Genomic DNA, 20,747 nt, shown 5'->3' with positions numbered 1-20,747 from the left:
TCCCAGCTGGTGAAACCTTTGGGAGGTGGAGCCTTGCTATAGGAGGTGTGTCACTGGGCGCAGGCTTTGTGGTGTTATAGTCTAGCCCCATTTACCATACTCAGTTCTCTCTCTCTCTCTGTCTTTGTCTCTCCCCCTCTCTCCTAGCTCCCTGCTGATGGAGAGATGTGATGCCCAACTGTCTGTTCTTGTCATGCTTTTTCCACCAGGATGAAACTTCCCCTGGAAACTATATGCTGGAAACAAACCCTTATCCTTCCATAAGGTCAGGTGTTTTGTCCCTGCAGCAAGAAAGTAGCTGCTACAAACCCCTACCATCTTTTACATTCCTACACATCTCTGTGTGGTGTGGGCCATTCCTCTTGCCTTGTGGGACCGCGGAGACAAGGACAGCACTAAAAATCCCAGGATTGCATTTTTGCTTCACCATGTCTCTGGTTCAGGATGCTGGGAAAAAGACGTAAGAGCTCTGGGTCTCTGTCAAAAATGGTTGTGGGAAAGGGTTTTCACAGGACTTGAATGAACTAGTGTGGAACAGACACTGAGCCCTCAGCACCCAGCAGGCGCCAGGTGCCAGCAGCCACATTCTTTCTGCCGGTAGGGAGGCAGGATGGGACTGTTCAGATATGGCTCTGCCCTTGCATTCCACTGTCTATGTCTGTGGTTTTGGGTCAGTTCTCATCCCTCCCCCAGAAGTATTCTTGGGAAGGTGCCCATCGTCCAGGCCAGAGGATAACCTTGGCAGTACTTAAGTCAGAGTGGTGTAGGGAAGTCCAGGCTGCTGGTAGACTACCCTGATTTGCCCAAGACTCTAACTCAGCCACTGAGGTGGATGTTCACCACCACCCACACAGTCACTAATGCCAAGTACTGTTCTACTCAATGCCCACTACGGGAAATTCTGTGCCACAAAGCTCCATTCCAGTAGCTCTGAACCCCCACACACTTGTAGCTATTCTGATCAATATGACATTGGAAATGGGCTTTTGTCTCCTGGACCTGAAGAAATACTCAGCAGACTTTGAAAATCTACAGGGAGGGTGGCACCCTTGTGAACTAAGGCTCTACCATCTGGAAAGACACGGCCGGGATAAGATCCATTATAATCCAGGCTATCTTTGGCCAGCTGACTTGGCACTCATGGGGTGCCTGGGCATCTTTTACATATTTTCTTTTTCCTAGGGATAAGGTTGTGTTTTCAACTGAGACAAATGCTCGATTTGACTCAGGAAGCCAGCAGTAATAATTTAGTAAACATTACAAGTTCAAGGTCAAGGGAGAGATTGGCAAGTGGGGGAGACCAAACCTATCCTAATTCCGGGCAGTGATTCTCGCTGCGCTGCAGCTGTGAATTGCCACTCACTGTGCCCCTCCCCAGTCCAGCCAGGATTTCTGGAGATGTGATGCCAGGGTTCCAGGCACTGGGAATATTTTACTTGCCACAAAGAGGAGCCCTGTCTTAGACAGAGGCCTCTGGGTCCTCTGGAGGTACTCAACATGGAGAGTTACAGGACTGTGATCCTTGCCCTGGTTGGTGAGCCTACCACTGTTGCAACAGTTAAGTCTTGGCTGGTTCTGCCAATATTCAAACGCAAGTAAAACATTAAAATGACACCCAACCATTCCAATTCATCAGAAAGAAAAGTCATAAGCAAACAAGCTAAAAGATAATTTTTGTTAAATAATGAACACTCGTAAAACAGCGATGACATGGTATTAAAACGTCTGTGATTACTTATTTCTCAGCATTCATCTTGCAACTGAAGCAGCATGAAGCAAGAGTTGCACTTAAAAAAATGACAAGAAAATAGCCATTCATTTAGTCGACAGAGTAGGCCCGTCTCGTTTCTCAGATCACTGGCATCTGAGAGTGACACTCCCCGTGTGTCCTCGAAGCTCCTTCCCCTCGGGCTCCTGGGGCAAACACTGAGCTCGTTCTGAGCGGGGGCTGCAGTCCCCATGTAGACCAATGAGGTCCCAGGATCACTATGGCTGGGGAAGCTGCCGAGGGGACACCATCCGCAGCAGGTCTGGTGTTCTGAGCTGGGGCAGCGTGCTGGGAGTGGGTAGGGTCCAGGCGGGGACTGTGTTCCTCTGGTTTGCATTTCAGCCAGGGCCCCTCAGCAGAGGAGGCCTCCTGGAAGGTACTCCTCTTCCTTCTTCCTCACGAGCTTCTGGCAGGGAAGCCACGTAGACGAGGGATGCAGAGGTGTCACGCAGGCCACAGACAGCAGCGTCGTGTCCCCTGTCCTCTGCCTGCTGCACCATATTCCATAAAAAATAAACATGTTTTTTAAATAACTGTTTATATATTGCTAATGGGATGGTGGTCCAGGCACTGGCAGGCTGCAGAGCTGGGATGTTCTCGGTTCATCAGAACCCGTCCGGGACAGCCTCTGGGCCACAATCCTGGGCACTTCCACGTGGAAGAATCAGCAGCTTCCCCCTGCCTGGTGCTCTGCACGGTGCTGAAGATGAAGTGGAGGATAAAAACAAAAGGAGTCCAGGAGTAGAAGATTCCAGGGCGTCGTGGAGTCGCTTGGCAATCACTGGCACTGTACAGCGTGGCCCAGGTGTGTCTCTCTCTCTCTCTGCCCTCGCACACCTGGCCCGGTTCCTCCCCTTCGTGCTGGCCCGCGGGGAAGCTCATAGGTGGTTGTTCTTGGAGAGGTAGGCGATGAGGGCGACAGCCACACCCACGTAGATGCCAGTTCCAATGGTGATGGACAGCACGGCCAGGAACAGGGCCCTCCGGGAGCTGGTGCTGGCCTGATGGAAGTCCCCCTTGGCCACGGCTTTGTTCGTCTGCAAAGTTGGAGGAGAACAAAGACAGTGACGTCAGCAATTCGGAAAGGTTAGCGAGCAGAGGGCTTGGCTATAGTTCCTTCCCAAACTTCAACGTCAACTGATTCCAGAAGAGGACCTGCCGTGGCCGACCGAGGCCAAGAGTGAAAATGGCATCTGTCCTCAAGATGACCAGATAGCGCACATGCAGGCACAAGGCGGCTCTCTAACTGGCAAGGGAAGGTTTGTAACTGCTCCCTACACCTGCAGGGGAGCAAAGCCCCCATGTTGTTTTGCCTCATGGGAATAAACAAAGCTTGAGGCAGCCGAGTGAGACCGCTGACATAGTGTCTGGGTCTCTGAGGTCGGTATGCCAGGGTGGGTGAGGCTCACATGCCCAGTGCCACCTTTTCTGGCCACCAATGGCGTTTTTTCCCCCATTTGAATAGCACTTAATTTTCTAAAGCACATTCACACCTTCTTGAACCTTTACAGTCCAGTAGAAATGTGGAGAAAGGAAATGATAGTTCTCATTTCTCAGAGAGAAAACTGGGGCACAAGATTATTAAATGCGTCCAGAATCTTGAGGTGTCATCCTTCAGAAGTTAGTCACTACGTGGCCATGGCACCATTGATCCCTGACTTTACCTCACTCTTGCCATAACCAGAGCTGGTAACATCACCCACTGATAAAAAAAAAAAAAAAAAATTAGATAGAGCCACAACCTGTGTGTTTGAGCACTGATTATATAACCAGGTGCTGGTTTAGAAAGATTCACATTTTTTGGACTGGAGAGATGGCTTAGCATTTAAGTGCTTGCCTGAGAAGCCTAAGGACCCTGGTTTAAGGCTTGAGTCCCCAGAACCCACGTAAGCCAGATGCATAAGGTAGCACATGTATCTGGAGTTCGTCTGCAGTGGCTGGAGGTCCTGGTATGCCCATTCTCTCTCTCTGTTGTTCTCAAATGCATGCATGCATACATACATACATACATACATACATACATACATATATATATACATACACACACACATATATATATGTATATATATGTGTATATGTATATGTATATATATGTGTATATATATATGTGTGTGTGTGTGTGTGAAGAAAATGAAAGATTCACATCTCCTGAGAGCATGAAGTAGACAAGAACATTGAGGGTAGATGTGGATCAACTTCAGTATTTTGTGGCAGACTTTTAAAGCCTTCGCCAACCTCTCCCTTCCTTGTCCACTCTTACCCTTGGGTTTGGGGAACACGGTGCAGGGAGGTCTCTATGAGAACTCTGGGAAGGCTTTTGCTCTCTGACAAGACATGGGGTCCCTGTGGAAACACTGCCCCTCCTTCCTACCTGAGGTTATGGGCGTGGAACTACTTGTGTAATGGGTGTCCTGGAGCCGGGAGGAAGGCTCCAGGACTATTACAGCAACCTGAAGTCACCTGTCCCAGATCTGCTGCATGAGGAATATGGCGTTTAACCTGCTCAGACTCCTCTGGCTAGCGGTAGCCCTTGCTATGGGAGCCTTCCTGAAGTGGTGTTGCTGTGGAATTTGGCTATGGAATCATGAAGGAAACCCCCCCCCCCATCACATGGCTCACTGGGACAGTGGGGTGGGATGCTGCCAAGACACATGGTCCCTTGGAATTTCGAGAGATGTGAAGGAGGGCTGAACTCAGGCTTGCAGAGGATGCTGTGGTCAGAATAAAGCAGAATCCTCTCCAGATGTCGTCACTAGCCTCAGTTCGCATGGGGCACCGGTGATATTTCTGTTCTACAGTGGGGTATGGGAGGGCAGGCTGTTGAGACTGAACACACCCATGTATGCCATGCACCACAGAGAGTCGGACACGTCAGTAGATCTTCCTCTTCCACAATCTCTCGATCCTGACTGAATAAGGTTGGAAACCTGTGATGTGTGCAGAGGTCACTCCCATCTGCCACTGGCTGCCTGCTCCCATCCCTGCCTCCTGGAGCTCAAAGGCTACATTTTGTTTGTCCTCCTCCCCTTTTTGCCTTGGAACTGAACTTGGGAGCTTACTATGGCCAAGTTTTGAATGAAGCAGACTTGAGGGAATGCAAATTGAAAAGCCTCTAAGGACAGCAGTAATTAATTAATTAAGCTGTAATTAGCTAGGCTTCATTTTATCCGGCAGTGCTTTCAAACACTCTGATATCCTATAACATAATCCACTGTAATTGCCCTTCAGGGCATTAGCCCCAAACAGCCATTGGGACATTAGAAGTGTGGCTTATCATTAGCCTTCGTCACTGCCATTGTCCCAACAGTCACACAGTGTGCACAGGCCAGGATGGATGAGAGGAGGTAAAGAAAGTGCAGAGGAGAGAACGAGGCTCACTTCACATGACCAGGCATCTCCCCGAGTATCTCCTGGCATCACTTCCTTGTCTCATCAGAGTTTTCATGTGTGGGTACTGATTTGGGGAGCAGGACCCACACCTCCCTCAACCTGGCTTGTTTCCCAGGTGTCAGGGATACGTACCTGGGTTGATGGTGGTGACGGCGAGGTCGTTGACTATTAATGAGCAATCAAGTGTGCCAGCTCTGCAAGATCGCCTTTCAAAGCTCCCCTAGAGAGCCTGCTCTTTGCCTTTCCAGGGAGGACAGCAGAAAGCAGTGGGATGTCTGACCCTTAAGCTGAGCTCTGACCCCATTCTTTGAGTGACAGCACAGGACACCAGAGCACCCACACACAAAGCTGCCATGTCTGAGAGTCAAGCTCACTCTTTCCTTCTCCTATCTGTTTGGAGGAACTCTGTGTTTTCATACTTAGTTCTGGGGCATCTATTCCAACAAAGACCCAGAGGTGTGACATGAGGGCACCATGGCGGAGAAGTCAATGCAGCAAGCAGGTAAGGCCAGACAAGCAAGGTGATTCCATACCTCCCTCACATTGCAGATAAAGATTTACTGTGTTTATCAAACAGCTTGCTCATCCTTTTAGGCAGGTGCGAACTAGAAGCACTATCTTCGTCCTTACAGTTTGTGGATTACAGTGTCAACCACTATAACAGGTTTTTGTTTTTTAATTTGCTACGCATAAAGGTACAGGATATCCACTAGTGTCCATGGGTTAGTGAACACAGATACTAAAGACTAGACTATGTACAAAGGTATTTCCATGATGAGAGTCAGTCCAGCTCAGTGGATTCTCCAAGAACCCTCTGTTCCCAGCTGCTCCTGTCCACTTCCTGAGGGGTGGAGAGGAGGAGAGGAGGGAGAAGGGATAGAAGCAACCAGTGCTTCCTGCTAAAAGGCACACCAAGTGCCTGTTGGCTAGATGAGAGGAGTCATGTGCTTGTCCTAATTGGGAGCCGAGACTCATCTATTCCTTGTTCTGCACACAAACTTCCCATGGGTAAGTGACCATTCAGCATATACGCCTGAAACCCAGCCTACTTGTCCTTGTGTAAACTAGCCAGCTGCTTTCCATAGCTCCTATGAGCTGTGGTGTCCAGCTGTTATTGGACAGCTGAGAAACATGTCATCCCCCATCTCTGTGGCCGAAAACGGAATGACTCGCTGTCCCGTGGCTCCTGTGGTCAGGGTTCAATGAGCCCTGGCTGGGCAGCTCTGACTTGAGGCTGCTTGCTGCCTGGACCAGGGAATTAGAGGCTTTTGGAGCTGGTTTTCTGGAGGGATGGAAATGAGTTTAGAACTTTGGGCTAGGAGATCCTACAATGCTGTAAGAAGAGCCACTTTTGTGGGCATTTGGAAGGCTAGAATGCCAAGGAAACATGGACAGTGGAGTTCTGGCTTATGGGGTTTCAGAGGGGAACAAGGACTCTATCTTTAATGGGGTTAGAGACCATGCTCGATTCCTGACAGAGTCTGGATACATTCTGCCCAGGTTCTGAGGACTTGAATGAGATTGAATTTAAACTTAAAGGTAATGGACTAATTTGTTTGGTAGACGAAATTTCAAGACAGCACAGCATTTTGGCTGTGGCATGGTTACTATTCACTTCTGTTACTCAGATATATAGTGAAAGAGACAAAAAAATATGAAAAAAAGTGAAGTTTAGAGAGGAGGGGTTAGTGAACCAGTTTAAAGTTCCAGACAAAGAGATTGCAGTCAATAAAGCATCTGTAATTTTTAAAGAGATTCATGAAGTTAAAGAGAAAACTGACTCTCTTCACTGGAATAATAGAAAAGATACCACAGGGCAAGAGACCACCCATTAAAGTCACTAACTTGTGAGAATGCAAATTCTTTTGAAAGGGGAAAGCCTGAACAGAGAACGCTGCAGGAGGGGTTCCCTGCAAAGGTTGGTTTGAATGGCATAAAGAGGCTGCTATGGCTGTGGTCCACCAGGTGACGTCTCAAACTGGCACAGAGCTTGGCAGCAACATCCACATGCTTTTGGAGGCATGAAAGATGCAAGATTGTGGGCATCATAGAGTCTTTCTCCATAGTTGTAGAAACCTATTGAGGCTAAGTCCCTGCAAAAAGGTGCTGAGAGGCCATTGTGTGAAGCTATGGAGATGAACCCTATATATCAGTGGAGACCCCAGGATGCTGCAGATTCCAGAACTATGAGCTGTCTGCCAAGGCATGCTGAAAGCTCTGAGTGGAGCCAATTAAAGAGAGAGGCTGTGTGTGCTACAGGCAGCAGAGCTGGAGGAGTGGGGCTATGCAAGCCCGTTGGGGCCTGAATGATTCTTAAGTCCCATTCACTGTACATGAAGCTGCAGGACTCTCTCAATGGGTCCACATCATGGCTGAGTCTGGCGATCTACAAGGCCAACTTCACCTAGCTTTCCTCATATAATCATGGGTTATCTAAAAGATTTACCTTTACATAGGTTGGCATTCTATAGTTCTTCCTTCCTTCCCCTCCTTCCTCCCTTCTTCCTGCATTGGCTGGCTTGCTATTGACAGGAGCTTCAGCTGGAAGTTCAATACCAGACTCAGTGTCAGGACATGTGATCCTAGATGGCTCCACATTTGGACATGATGAAACAGAAGCAAGACTTCCCTGACAAGGCCTAGTTTCCTGCTGTGAAGTGAGCCGATAGTCCAGAGTCTGGGCTCTTCTCTCAGAAAGGACAGCAACCCTGAGCTGATAGTTCCCTTAGCTCTAGATTGAGTTTCTGATAAGCTTTTTCAAAGTGTCCATTTCTTTTAGCTGGATGCTTCTAAAGTTTGGGCTTTAAAGATAGTTTATTTTTAATATTTATATTTATATTATTATTTATTTATGAGAGAGAGAGAGAGAGAGAGAGAGAGAACATACTAGGGCTTCTAGCCTCTGCAGAGGAACTCCAGACATATGCACCCCCTTGTGCATCTGGCTTATGTGGGTCCTGGGGAATTGAACCTGGGTCCTTTGGCTTTGCAGGCAAGCACCTTAACTATGTTTTCTTTGGTGCTAATACTTTGTGTACCTTATAACACATATTTCCTTTAAAGATTTATTTTTATTTATTTATTTATTAGAGAGAGACAGAGAGAGACAGTGAGAGACAGAGAGAGAGAGAAAGAGAGAGGGAGAGAGAGAGAGAATGGGTGTGCCAAGGCCTCTAACCACTGCAAACAAACTCCACATCTACCATATGCATCTGGCTTACAAGGGACCTGGAGAAATGAACCTGGGTCCTTAGGCATTGCAGTCATGTGCCTTAACTGCTAAGGCATCTCTCCAGCCCCACTTTTTAAAAAGATTTATTTATAGTTATTTATTTATTGGAGAGAGAGGGAGAGAGAGAGAAACATTTTCTTTAGTACCAGTACTGTGCCTACTTTACAATGGTTTCTCTAGTGGCAATACCTGACTAGCTGGCTTACATTTCTTCGCATTACCACAGAAGCTGTTTTCAGGGTTCCTCACGATCTGACACTCGCTGTGCCATGACAAGGTGCCGATAGCTGTACTTGGGAGAGGCAGGCTTGGTCGACCATTTTGAGTGAGAGCAGCCCAGCAATCCCAGCATAAGCCCCGGGACCGGGAAGGCCCTCAGAGGAAACAGCACACACTCCAACTTCAGTATGCATATTTTCCCCACATGTGTTGAATTCCAGCTGACCTTTGATGACTCACCTGCCCCAATTAAAAACTAACCTTCTATTAAGGTTAAGTCTGAATGGGAGAAAGGAGACAAGTTACAAAGCCAAAGTTACAAGTTGGGTACAATACAACTCAGAGATAGGTGACCAGGCAGTTGACAGTGCTGGCCTCAGACCACCTGCCTCCTACAGGTCTGAGTACTATACCCAGAGCAGGAGACACTGCAGGGAGAGCTCTGAGCATCCTGGTACTCAGATTAGCCCTTCTGTGGATCTTAATGCACACATGGAACACAACTGTGACCATGTAACAGCAATAAGCCACAACCATGATTCTTGGCTACTGCAAAGCAGGTAAGCAACCAAATTCCAGATACATGTGCCACTTTGTGCATCAGGTTTACGTGGGCATTGGGGAATCAAACTCATTCAGTTTTGCAAGCTAGTGCCTTAACCACTGAGAAATCTTTCCAGCTTTATTTATTTATTTTTATTTGCACATATGTGTATGTATATATATGAGCATGCTAGGGCCTCTGGCTGTTGCAAATGAATGCCAAATGCTTGTGCCATGTTTTGCATCTGGCTTATGTAGTTGGCTTGGGAATTGAATCCAGGCCAGCAGGCTTTGCAAGCAAGTGCTTTTAATCACTTAGCTATCTTCCCAGACCCACTGATTTCATCGAACCATTATTAACTCAAAGATCATCTGTACGTGTGTGTGTGTGTGTGTGTGTGTGTGTGTGTGTGTGCAAGTATGTGTGGTTTCACACCAAATGTAACACTCCCGAGTGCACAATCCATCCACTTGAAGTCTCAGAAAAGACACACATCCATGTCACACCACATTTGAGTGCACTGGGACCTCCTATCACAGACCCCTTAGTGCCCACAAAATTGTGTCTGGCCCTTCTCCCTACATTCATCCTGTCATGTGACATGATGGGATCAATTAAGAGAGCATATCTGTTTATTGCCCATTTCCCTGTGAAAAAGCGTTTTGATGGCTTTTATGGATAGGGCTGATGTAGACATCTAGTCTACTTTGGTGAGCACATAGACTTATTTCTGTCAGCCATGTAAGTAGGAGAATGACTGATAGCAGGTAGCAGGCCATGCATAGGCCAATGTTTAAAATATTTCCTATAATCAGAGAAATAGGTACACAGAATGTTGTAAAATAATTCAGTAAAACTGTCTTAGGTACTCCCTGCCTATGAGGCCTTTCCCTGAAGATAAAAGTTTTAAAATATATTTATTTACATATTTATTTGAGAGAGAGAGAGAGAGAGAGAGAGACAGACAGAGAGAGACACAGAGAGAGACAGAGAGAGAGAGGGAGAGAGAGAGAGAGAGAGAGAGAGAGAGAGAGAGAGAGAGAGAGGGAGAGAGAGAGAGAGAGAGAGAGAGAGAGAGAGAGAGAGAGAGAGAGAGACACAGAGAGAATGGGCATACCTGGGCCTCCAGCTGCTGCAAATGAACTCCAGACACATGTGCCACCTTGTGCATCTGGCTTATGTGGGTTCTGGGGAATTAAACCTGAGTCCTTTGACTTTGCAGGCAAGCACCTTAACCTCTAAGCTATCTCTCCAGCCCCTTTTATTTTATTTATTTGCCAAAGACAAAGGTTTTGAACTTGTTAGTGTATTTGTCTGTTTACTTCTTCATTAAGATCTTATAACTTTAATTCTTTAATTGTCTTTGCATTTATCAATTTGTTAATTGTTTACCCCTGCCTACCTATTACAATAGATGGAGGGCTAGCTTCTTTTGGCCCATGCCATCCAATCAGTCCCTTCCCTCCCCTATCCTTCTTAAAGGTCACCACAGAACTTAGTTAAGCCTTTGACCATGTGCATTCCATGAACTTCTAGGTCAACTACTATGAATATATATATTCCCTTCTGGCCCCTATTACTATAGTTTTCACCTGCTCCATGGAGTTACTCTTTTGTTCAAACACCAGGACCCTCTGAATACATTTGTTTTCATGATAATATCAAGCCTATCAGATAATCTATCAATTCCCTCATACTTCCTAGAGCCACATGCCTGCATCTTCTGTCCTTTTTCTTTGGTGCAGACCTGTACCTCACCTTGGGAGTTCATTCAGCTCGTCTCTATGCTATGGATTTTGTCCTTGGGCCTCCAGCCTCCGTTAAGGAAGACCTATCCTTGCAACATCAGCTCCTGAAAGCCCCTGGAAGTCAGTGCTTGAGATCTGCACATCTGTAAGTGACTGTAATCCACCCTTTCTCTCCTTGGGTTTCTTAAAGACTTGCTCCACACACTCAAGGGGTCATCACCACTCCTCCACTCTGCTTACTGCTGCTTTTAAAAGGTGCCCTTCATTCAACCTGTGAAGTAACCTTCTACCTGCCACCTTTCCCCCCTTTTTTGTTCTATTGCTTGTCTGTTGCCCTTGTTATACTTTATGGGAGATTTTTCCTCAACTGCCCTCATAGGCTTCTATGGGATTTTGTTTTGAACATTATATTGTTTAATTTCCAAGGACTCTTTTCATTCCCTCAATGCTGTTTTGTTATCACAACTTCCTGTATTTAACTTTAGAAAATTAATTTCATTTCTTAGGTCTGAAAAAATATTAATTGTACAGATTGTTTTGAGAGATCTTTCTGTGTTCTGCCTGTATTAAAGTTCTCCTTAGGCCCTCTCCTCCACTTTTTCCAGTTTCATGGTTGGTGGGTGTAGAGTATTACTCAAATGTCAGATGATTCCTGCCTGTAATTTAACACTTACTTAATAGCACCAAGGCCAACTGGATACTCTACATGTATATATGTATTGAGCTGAGGCATGGGAGTGTTTCAGTTCCATATGTATAGTGGTTCCTTTCCTGTTGCTGGGACAAGACTCCTGGTCAGCTTATGGAAGGAATTTGCTTCTTTCCGGCTTATAGTTTTGAGGAGAAGCATAGTAGGAACAGATAGCTGGGTATCACTTCTTCTCGTCAGCATGGGGGAAGTAACAAGAGCCAGCTGAGTTCAGCAAGCAGAGCTGGACGATGGCAAACACTCCAAGACCCACCCTTAGTGACATACTTTTCCCAGCAAGGCTCCACTATCCAAAGGTCTCACTAGGTAAGGATTTAGGAGGGAGAGAAAGAGAGAGCAAGAGAGAGAACTGGCATGCCAGGGCCGCCACTCACTGTAATCAAATTCCAGACTCATGTGCCACCTTGTGTAACTGTGTGACCTTGCACGCTTATGTCACCTTATGTGTCTGGCTTATGTGGGATCCGGAGAGTCCAACATGGGTCCTTAGGCTTTGCAGGCAAGTGCCTTAACTGCTAAGCCATCTCTCCAGCCCTTCTTTAATTTTTTAAAGATATTTTATTCATTTATTTGAGAGAGAAAGAGGCAGATAGAGAGAATATAGGCATACCAGGGCCTCTAGCCATTGTAAATGAACTCCAGATGCATGCGCCATCTTGTGCATCTGGGTTTATGTGGGTACTGGGGAATTGAACCTGTATCCTTTGGATTTTCTGGCAAGTGCCTTAGCCACTAAGCCATCTATGCAGCCCTATCCTTTTATTTTAAATGTCACCCTAGCTCAGGCTGAGTTCTCTGAGTGACATGGACACAAAGATCCAGGGCAGACAGTCCTGTACAGCTGGTCCAAGGAAGGGTCACTGTGAAGGTAGAGGTTAGGAGAGGAAGCAGGGCCCATTAGCACACAGGGAAGGTTGTGTGCATCTCACATAGATACGTGGGAAATATTCCAAGGTGGGCAGGGATCTGGGCTGTTCAGCTTAGTCCTATCACCAACACTGAAGGCAAGCTCCTCCCTTAAGTGGACTACCACTCTTTATGCCCTCCTTGCCCATAGCCTGGCACTCTGTTGCGAGCAGATGAGGCTTTTTTTTAATGGTGGTAACAGGTCTATTTGAGTGTCAAGGTATGTGGCACACTGACATCTGCTGTGTCCAAATACTTGCCTGTGGTGCTTCCACGATTTCCCGTGTCCCAGTCAGCTGACTGGCAAGCTCATCAGGACACTTTGGATTTCTGAAGAAGGGCTAACTTCAGCCAGGCCTGATGTGAAGCACAAAAGACTTGCTGGGCTGGGTGTGGTGGTCTATACCTGCAATCCTAGCAGTCATGAGGTTGAGGCAGAGGAATCAGGAGTTTGAGGTTAGCATGGTTACAGAGTGAGATACCATTTTAAAATAATGCTAAGCTGACTGGAGTTAGAACCAAGTATAAGCTAGCTAGGGCTGGGCAGGTCCCTGACATGAGACAATCAGAAAGCTCTCCTGATACCTTCTGCTCTGCAGATTTAACTATGGTGATGGAAGGATCAGAACAGGAAACAGAGTTCAGAGTGCATTAAGGCAGCCTAGGAGAAGGATGAACCCTGGTAACTGGAAAGAAAATATAAGATGGTTCTAGCAAAAGTTCATTACCATCAGTAGGTCAAGGACTAGTGGTGTCTCTTTAACCTCCCTATTCATCTTACTTAAAGGGAGGGTCCTGGTCATTAAGCCTTTCCCCTTCCTTGGACTCTGCTTGGGTGCCTGGTCAACCATTTGCTTCCAGATGCAACCCAACAATCTGGGTTATGTGGTCAAGCTTCATTCCTAACTGATGACAGCCTTGTGGCAGAGGTGACTATCCTAATGATCTACTGCTGTGCAACAGGCATGTCCAAGCTCAGTGGTGTGAGCCAACTACTGGATTATAGCTCATGACCCCTTGATTGATTCTTCTATTCCAATATCGTTAACTAGGGACACCTGATGATCAGCTGTAGATTGTATCATTCTGGGTTGTGCAAGACGGCTTCTCCCACATCTGGTGTCTTCTTTACTTCAATTTGGTCATCACTAGTAGTTGGGGTTCTTGTGTGACACTTCAGGGATCTGGTACCCAGGCAAAATGTACGCAGGGCTTTCACAATCTACCTTCCACTGTGCCCTGCTGTTTACAGGTGAGCCACTGGGGCCAGCCCAGGCTCAAGGGGAGAGGACATAGCTTGGAGCATACCAAAAGTTGGCTGTAGTGATGGCACCTCCTCAGAGATGCACTTCAACATGCATGGCCCCACCACACAGTCTTTGCTTAGCTTTCTTCATGTTATCACTTTGGTCCACACAGGCTCAGCTCAGTTTTCATCCTTTGCTATTTGGGAGCAGGGTAGCATGCTCATGACATTGAGCATTAGATCAATTCTAGGTGGGACAAGATTCTACCCACTAACCCACAATGTATTTCCCAATCACTTTAAAAAAAAAAAACAAAAACTAAGAAAGAAACTTGTGACATTTAGTGCAGCTGTGGCCATGGTCACAAGATGACTGAAACATTGAGACCCATTTAACTTCTCTCCAGGAAAGCAAGGCAGGCAATTTCAAGAGTGTTGGCCTTTCAAATAAATACATTTGAACAAATATAAAGAAATCAAAGTGTCAAGAAAACAGTAATGAAAGCAAATATGAAAAGGACTAAAAAGGACAAGAAATAGAGTCACAGAATAGCAGAAGGACAGGCTCACATAGCTCATTGGCCTTGGATGCTGGCGTGAGTGCTAAGAGTTACAAGATGTGCTGCAGTTTCAAGGAACATTTATTTGCTTCCCTATTTTGAGACAGTCAATGTATAACGTATAAACATATAAATCACAAAATGACTACTGACTGTGGTTGATAACAGTGTCCTGGGGAGGACACTGATCCCAGTTAGGCCAGCCTGTGAGTCCTGAGGGTCAGTGCTTACGGGAGGCAGCAGAGCCTTTGTACATGCAGTATCTATACAACATGGCCTGAGCGCTTGTAATTCAAGGATGGGCAGGATGCTGCCTCCACAGTGCTGCTCATGAACAGGAGGAATCCAGTCACTGTGTCTCAGTGCTCCTTCCCCCTCCCAGCTGTCCCTGAAAGAAACTGAAGTTTCCCTTCAATGGGCCCTGTTCTTTCCTGCTCCATGGGGGACCCACCCCACCTGGCTCCCCTTTGAACTCATATCCCACAAGCCCCCTCCCACTGGCTGTCCCCCAACACTGGCCAACCCACCATGCTCAAAGGGGTACAAAGCTCCGCCCCCATTACTCTGCAGTTACCCTGCTTCTCCGAATGCCCACTCCCTGTACCACAGGTGCATAGATTTTATCGTCTTCCTGCTTGTCCACCTCAGCTTCCTGTGCTCACATACACACCTCCCCTTTCTCTCTCTGCTCTACTTCTCTCTCTCCTCATAGCCTGGAGGCTCCCTCTCTCAACCTTCCTAAATTTCTCCCTTCCCACTTCCTCTTAAGCCATACACTGCTCCAGTTGGAGCCACATAATAACTTTTTTTTGTTGTTTGTTTTTTGAAGTAGGGTCTCGCTCTAGCCCAGGCTGACCTGGAATTCACTATGTAGTCTTAGGCTGATCTCGAACTCACAGAAATCCTCTTACCTCTGCCTCCTGAGTTCTGGGATTAAAGGCATGCACCACCATGCCCAGCTAAAATACTCTTGAATTAACCCACACTGGTCTTAGCGCCTCTGAGAGTCACAATGCCACATAGTGCTGGCAAAGCCCAACTGCAGGGCTTCATGGCGTGGAGACGCACAGATGACAGCTTGTGGGCCTTTTACAGTGGAATACATGGGCCACAGAATCCCTACTGACATTTATTTCTGGTGCAGCTTGCAAACCTGCACCTTTGTGTTTATAAACACTGTCTTCTACAAGGGAGATGCAGTATTGCAGGATATCACAGACGAGGAAATGAAGACTTGGGAAGAAGATACCAGTCACAGAGCTAGGAAGCTGAGAGTAGAGCTTGCCTTTCTGAATCCTATCCAGTGCCTTGCTCCTGTACACACTGCCCTGGTTCTGGTTTAGTAGGAACTGTGACTACTTGGCTTAGCTGGCAGGTGGGGAGCTTAATCTGGTGGCTCTTCCAAGTCTAAGAGAGCCCCAATTCCTGTCTTTTGCTCAGGTTACACCAAAGATGAATGTGAGCTCCAGGGAGGAATCACTACATACTTTAAAAAAAATTTTATTTTCACTTATTTATTTATTTGACAGAGAAAGAGGGAGAGAGAATGAGAGGGAGAGGGAGAGAGAGAGAGAATGGGTGTGCCAGGGCCTCCAGCCACTGCAAACGAACTCCAGATGCATGCACCCCCTTGTGCATCTGGCTAATGTGGATCCTGGGGAATTGAGTCTGGGTTCTTTGGCTTTTCAGGCAAACACCTTAACCGCTAAGCCATCTCTCCAGCCCCACTATGTACTTTTGAATTGCACTGTGTTTTGTGTTTTCTTTCCTAATGCTTTGCTGATTTCAAGAGTCCTTTGTCTTTGTTACTGTCATTGGTGAAAGGATTGCCTGTATTCCAAAAGACGTCAATCTGGAATGACTTGGGTGATTCCTACAACCTGCAAAGCGTAGAAACCATACAGTCTGCAGGTAATGTGCTTCTGGGAGGTGCACCTGGGGCTGTGACTGGCTTTCTAATACTTTAAAGGGAGAGAGTGAGAGGGAGTTAGGTAGCTTTCTTAGGGTTAGGGTGACTTGGACCCAGGAACTAAAAATGGCAGGAAGGTCTCCTCTTTGTTAGAGATCAAAGTATGATCTGAGGGTCAGGAGAGATGGCTTAGCAGTTAAGTGCTTGCCTGTGAAACCTGAGGACCCTGCTTCGAGGCTCCATTCCCCAGGACCCATGTAAGCCAGATGCATAAGGTGGCACATGCATCTGGAGTTCATTTGCAGTGGCTGGAAGCCCTAGTATGCCCATTCTCTGTCTCTCTGTCTCATTCTCTCCCTCTTTCTCTCCCTGTCTGCCACTCTCAAATAGATAAGTAAAAATAAACAAAAAAAAATTCAAAGTATGATCTGAATTAGCTTTTTTCCAGATCTGTTTTTCCACAACCAGACAGCTCCTGAGAGGGAGGTTTCTCCTAGGATTTAAATCTGATCCTTACACTGTGGTGGGTTAAGCTTAGATCCCAGAACTTGGCATCATGGCTGTGCTTTTCCTGAGACAGTCCCTAGCCCCAAAGTAATTAGCTGTCCCAATGGCTCACCTGAGCTACAAAGTAGGGTCCATTACCATAGGATATCAATATGTTTGCAAGGGGAGCGCAAGCTCTCTGTGAGCTCTCTGTGAGCTGCTTGACCTCTCCTGAAACCTCCAGTTTCTGCTGAGTTTCTCCTCAGCTTAGCTCAGCTGGGCCAAGCCGAGGGGGCCCTGAGACCCCTACTTTCCACATGAGCTTTTTACCCCTCCTGATGTACTCATGGCAGGAGCTCTTTGACCTCATCTTTTCTGTCCTTTCCCCTGTTTTCCCAGGCCCTTCACGTGGGCTCTCAAGTCATGTTGATGTCTACCTTTGGTTCTGTATTTCCCCAAATAAATATAAAAATTCAATAATTATCCTTCCCAGTCTTATTTTATTCAATTCCCTTTTTTTCCCCCAAGGTAGGGTTTCACTCTGGTCCAGGCTGACCTGGAATTCACTATGTATTCTCTGGGCGGCCTCGAAGTCACGGCGGCGATCCTCCTACCTGCCTCCCAAGTGCTAGGATTAAAGGCTTGCATCACCACGCCCAGCTCAATTTCTTCATTTAAAGTGGACATGGACCCAGTGATTGATTCCTGAACTCTAGCACCCTGTTACAAGAGGACATGGTGTTTGATCAAGGGGGAAACCACACACGACTCCCACCCCCTCAAGATGTGTCCTTTCTGTGCAAGGAACTAGAAACCGTTTTTCTAAACTTGAAAAATCAGTGAGCTCTGTTTGTCCCAGCCCTTGAGTGAGCAATCAAACTTCAAGGCCACGCTCATCAGGGGTGTGTGGGCTCTGGGCTCATTATATGCATGGTATAAGAGCCCTGCCGAGAAATTAAAATATAAATGGATTTGGCACTCAAGCAAAAGAAAACACAAAGATGTTCTCTAAGGACAATGACAATTTCACAGCTAGAACTCATGGGCTTCCAGCAGGGAAAAAAAATATGTACATAATCCTGGTTGCAGTCAAACCCACTATGGGAAATTACAATCTGCAAGAGGGCAGTCAATTGGAATACCACCCAAAACAGACCTGCTACTTCCAGAAGTAAATCCTTTCAAAGAAATGCTATTTTAAACTCATTGAGATTGCTGTAGAGCAGGGATGCCCAACCTTTGAAGTCACAACATGTTGTTGCCATCTACAAAAGTGTTGTGCAATATTTATTGCTATTCTGTGATGTGTGTGGCCCATGGAACACAGAGTGGACGTGCCTGCTGTAAAATTCTATGACAGCGGACTTGTAGAGTTCTCTTACATCCTAGGAGAGGTCTACGAAAATATTAGAGCTGAAAATAACTGAAATAATTTCAGTGACTAATAAGGAATAGGGCTGGAGAGTTGGCTTAGTGGTTAAAGGTGGCTTGCTTGCAAGACCTGACAGCCTGGGCCTGATTTCTAGTGCCCACGTAAAACTGGCTGCACAGAATTGTACATTTGTTTGCACCTATTTTCTCTCTCTTGCTCAAATAAATATTTAACAAGAAGGAATACAAATTTATAGTGTATCCATAGTGAACAATAGGCCATTAAAATATGAAAAATATCCAAAGTTGTAAATGTAAGATTTCCCAAACTTCCCTTCCCACCAGGCCTTCTCTAACTAGGCCAGTCAAGAACTACCTCCAGTTATGGTAATTGAGACTTCAAAGAGAGTTGACTTTTCTCCCTTCCTTGATTGCTCAGACTAGGTCAGAGATCTTAAACTCATTAGTATTATTATTTTTGAGGCAAGCCCAACTGACTGGCCTTTTTTAAAAATGTGTGTACATGTGTGTATATGCGAGAGAGAGAGAGAGAGAGGGAGGGAGAGAGAGAGAGAGAGAGGGAGACTAGGTTAGGGGGATTGGTAAGTCAGGTTCTCCAGCCACTGCACTCTAACTGCAGATGTGCGTGCCCCCTTGTGCACATGTGTGATCTTGCACACTTGTGTCACTACATCTGGCTTACGTGGGACCTGGAGAGTTGAACATGAGTTCTTAGGCTTCACAGGCAAGCAACTTAACCATTAAGCAATCTCTCCAGCCCTCTACTATGGTAATTTGACAAGGCTTTTCTGATCCTGAGTTGAGAGGAAAACAACTTCATAGCCATTACTTGTTGACTTGGGTGTCTCATTTCTACAAAATAGTTCAATAGGGCATCCAGCCAGCCTGGTTACTCCTTTCCTGTGCTTCATATGACACAATCACCCCCCTTTCCCCTCAAAGGGCTAAAAAAAAACATATTCATCTCTCACTTTCTTCTTCTAAGGTACATGCAATTTTCTCGGTTTCTGCTTCTTCTATATTTCTCTCTCTGGCAACATACCTCTCTCTCTTCTCCCTTCTTCCTTTCCTTCCCCCTCCCCCTCCCTTCTCCTTTCCCTTTGGTTTGGAAATTTCTTCCTCCCTCTTCCACCTTTCATTTCTGAACTCTTTTCCATTGCTCAGCTCCTGTTCTGTCCAGTGTTTTCTGAGCATCCTTCTACATGCTCATTTCATCTAGACTCTGAGTTTAGTCCCTTGCCTCTTACTCAGATTCCAAGTTACATCTCCTTCCTTCCTCTTCCAACCCATGTCACTATCTCACTGGCATTAAAGAAAGCCTCCTGCCCAAGAAAACTGTCTCTGACTCTATGCCTGAACCTGACAGTAAGATTACATAACTGCAATGTTCAGAAGTGAAAACAAAAGTCTCAGTGCTATGGGCTGCAAAGTAGATGACCTGCCATGAGCAGCTAGAGAGAGAATTTGTGCACTGGAAGATGGATGTGAAAGGACCAAGCAGCTGGGTATGGAGAGATGCAGACCTGGGAGCTACCAAGGCGATACAGCACAAAGGAAGAGAAGACTCTGCACACAATCCACTGGAACCCTGGAGGAGAGAGTGGTGAGTAGACACAGTGTTCAGAGTAATGCCTGGGCATTGTCCAAACTGCTAAGGGACACCAGCCTTCGTCAAAGGAGCTGACCAAGTCCTGAACAGAATAAATAAAAGTGAATGCATAGGAGACAGCATGGTGGAACTGTAAAGCTTATTTGGAAGAATCAACAAAGGCTCAGTCCTAATTCCTTCATGGCCCTGTAGGAGGTAGCTTTCTGGGTTACACAGAAAGGGGGTGGTGACTTCTTTTTCCTGGTCTGGACAAACTTTCCCACTGGTGACAAGCTTCCTGAGACCTATGCCGTACTGGATGCACTGTAAACCCACTCCCCTTCACTCAAGCTGACCAATTGGGTAGAGTGACTAGAAAGGACAGGCTTTCCCATTCTATAAAGGTTCAGTCCCCGCAGAAATTGAGGGGTTTTCTTCCAGCTTTGGAAGCATGGCTGTTGATGAAGAGGCTGTTTTCTTTCCCTCTTACTCTAAAATAGACTTTATTAAAAAAACATACATTCCTAGGGGCTGGAGAGATAGCTTAGTGGTTAAGTGCTTGCCTGTGAAGCCTAAGGACCCCAGTTCCTGGCTCAATACCCCAGTACCTACGTAAGCCGGATGCACAAGGTGGCACATGCACCTGGAGTTCATTTGCAGTGGCTGGAGGCCCTGGTGTGCCCATTCTCTCTCTCTCTTTCTCGCTCTATCACTCTCAAATAAATAAAATACATTCCTGTCTTTAATTCCTTCATTGGCAGTGAAAACAAACCCAAAACCCCTAGAAGGGACCATTTTATTCTCCATTTTACTCTTGACCACTCACCAACACCCATTGGTTCAACTATCGTCCACCTAGGCTAAGTCTCTGGGTCTTAACTCCAGCCCATCCATCCATCCATCCACCCATCCACACACATATGTGTGTGTGTGTGTGTGTGTGTGTGTGTGTGTGTGTATGTGTGTGTGTGTGTGTATGTGCATGCATAGGCTGGGCATTATTGGCTGCACTGCCAGTAACTAAAACCAAGCTTGACATCGTCCTCCTGG

General features: G+C 46.4%; 1 protein-coding gene across 7 annotated transcripts in view; it reads right to left on the bottom strand.

Moving 5' to 3' along the window:
• Positions 1-1,661: 1,661 nt before the first annotated feature.
• Syndig1 (synapse differentiation inducing 1) overlaps positions 1,662-20,747 on the bottom strand; it is a 202,966-nt gene continuing 183,880 nt past the window's right edge. For all 7 annotated transcript variants that reach the window (XM_045155723.1, XM_045155720.1, XM_045155722.1 and 4 more), the window contains exon 4: positions 1,662-2,805. In XM_045155723.1, coding sequence (XP_045011658.1) covers positions 2,647-2,805 — 159 coding nt within the window. In that variant the 3' untranslated portion in view covers positions 1,662-2,646. The remainder of the gene's footprint in view (positions 2,806-20,747) is intronic.

Source organism: Jaculus jaculus, chromosome 8 (genome assembly GCF_020740685.1).
Source record: "Jaculus jaculus isolate mJacJac1 chromosome 8, mJacJac1.mat.Y.cur, whole genome shotgun sequence".
In the NCBI taxonomy this organism is placed as follows: domain Eukaryota; kingdom Metazoa; phylum Chordata; class Mammalia; order Rodentia; family Dipodidae; genus Jaculus; species Jaculus jaculus.
This window is presented reverse-complemented; position numbering and strand designations above follow the sequence as displayed.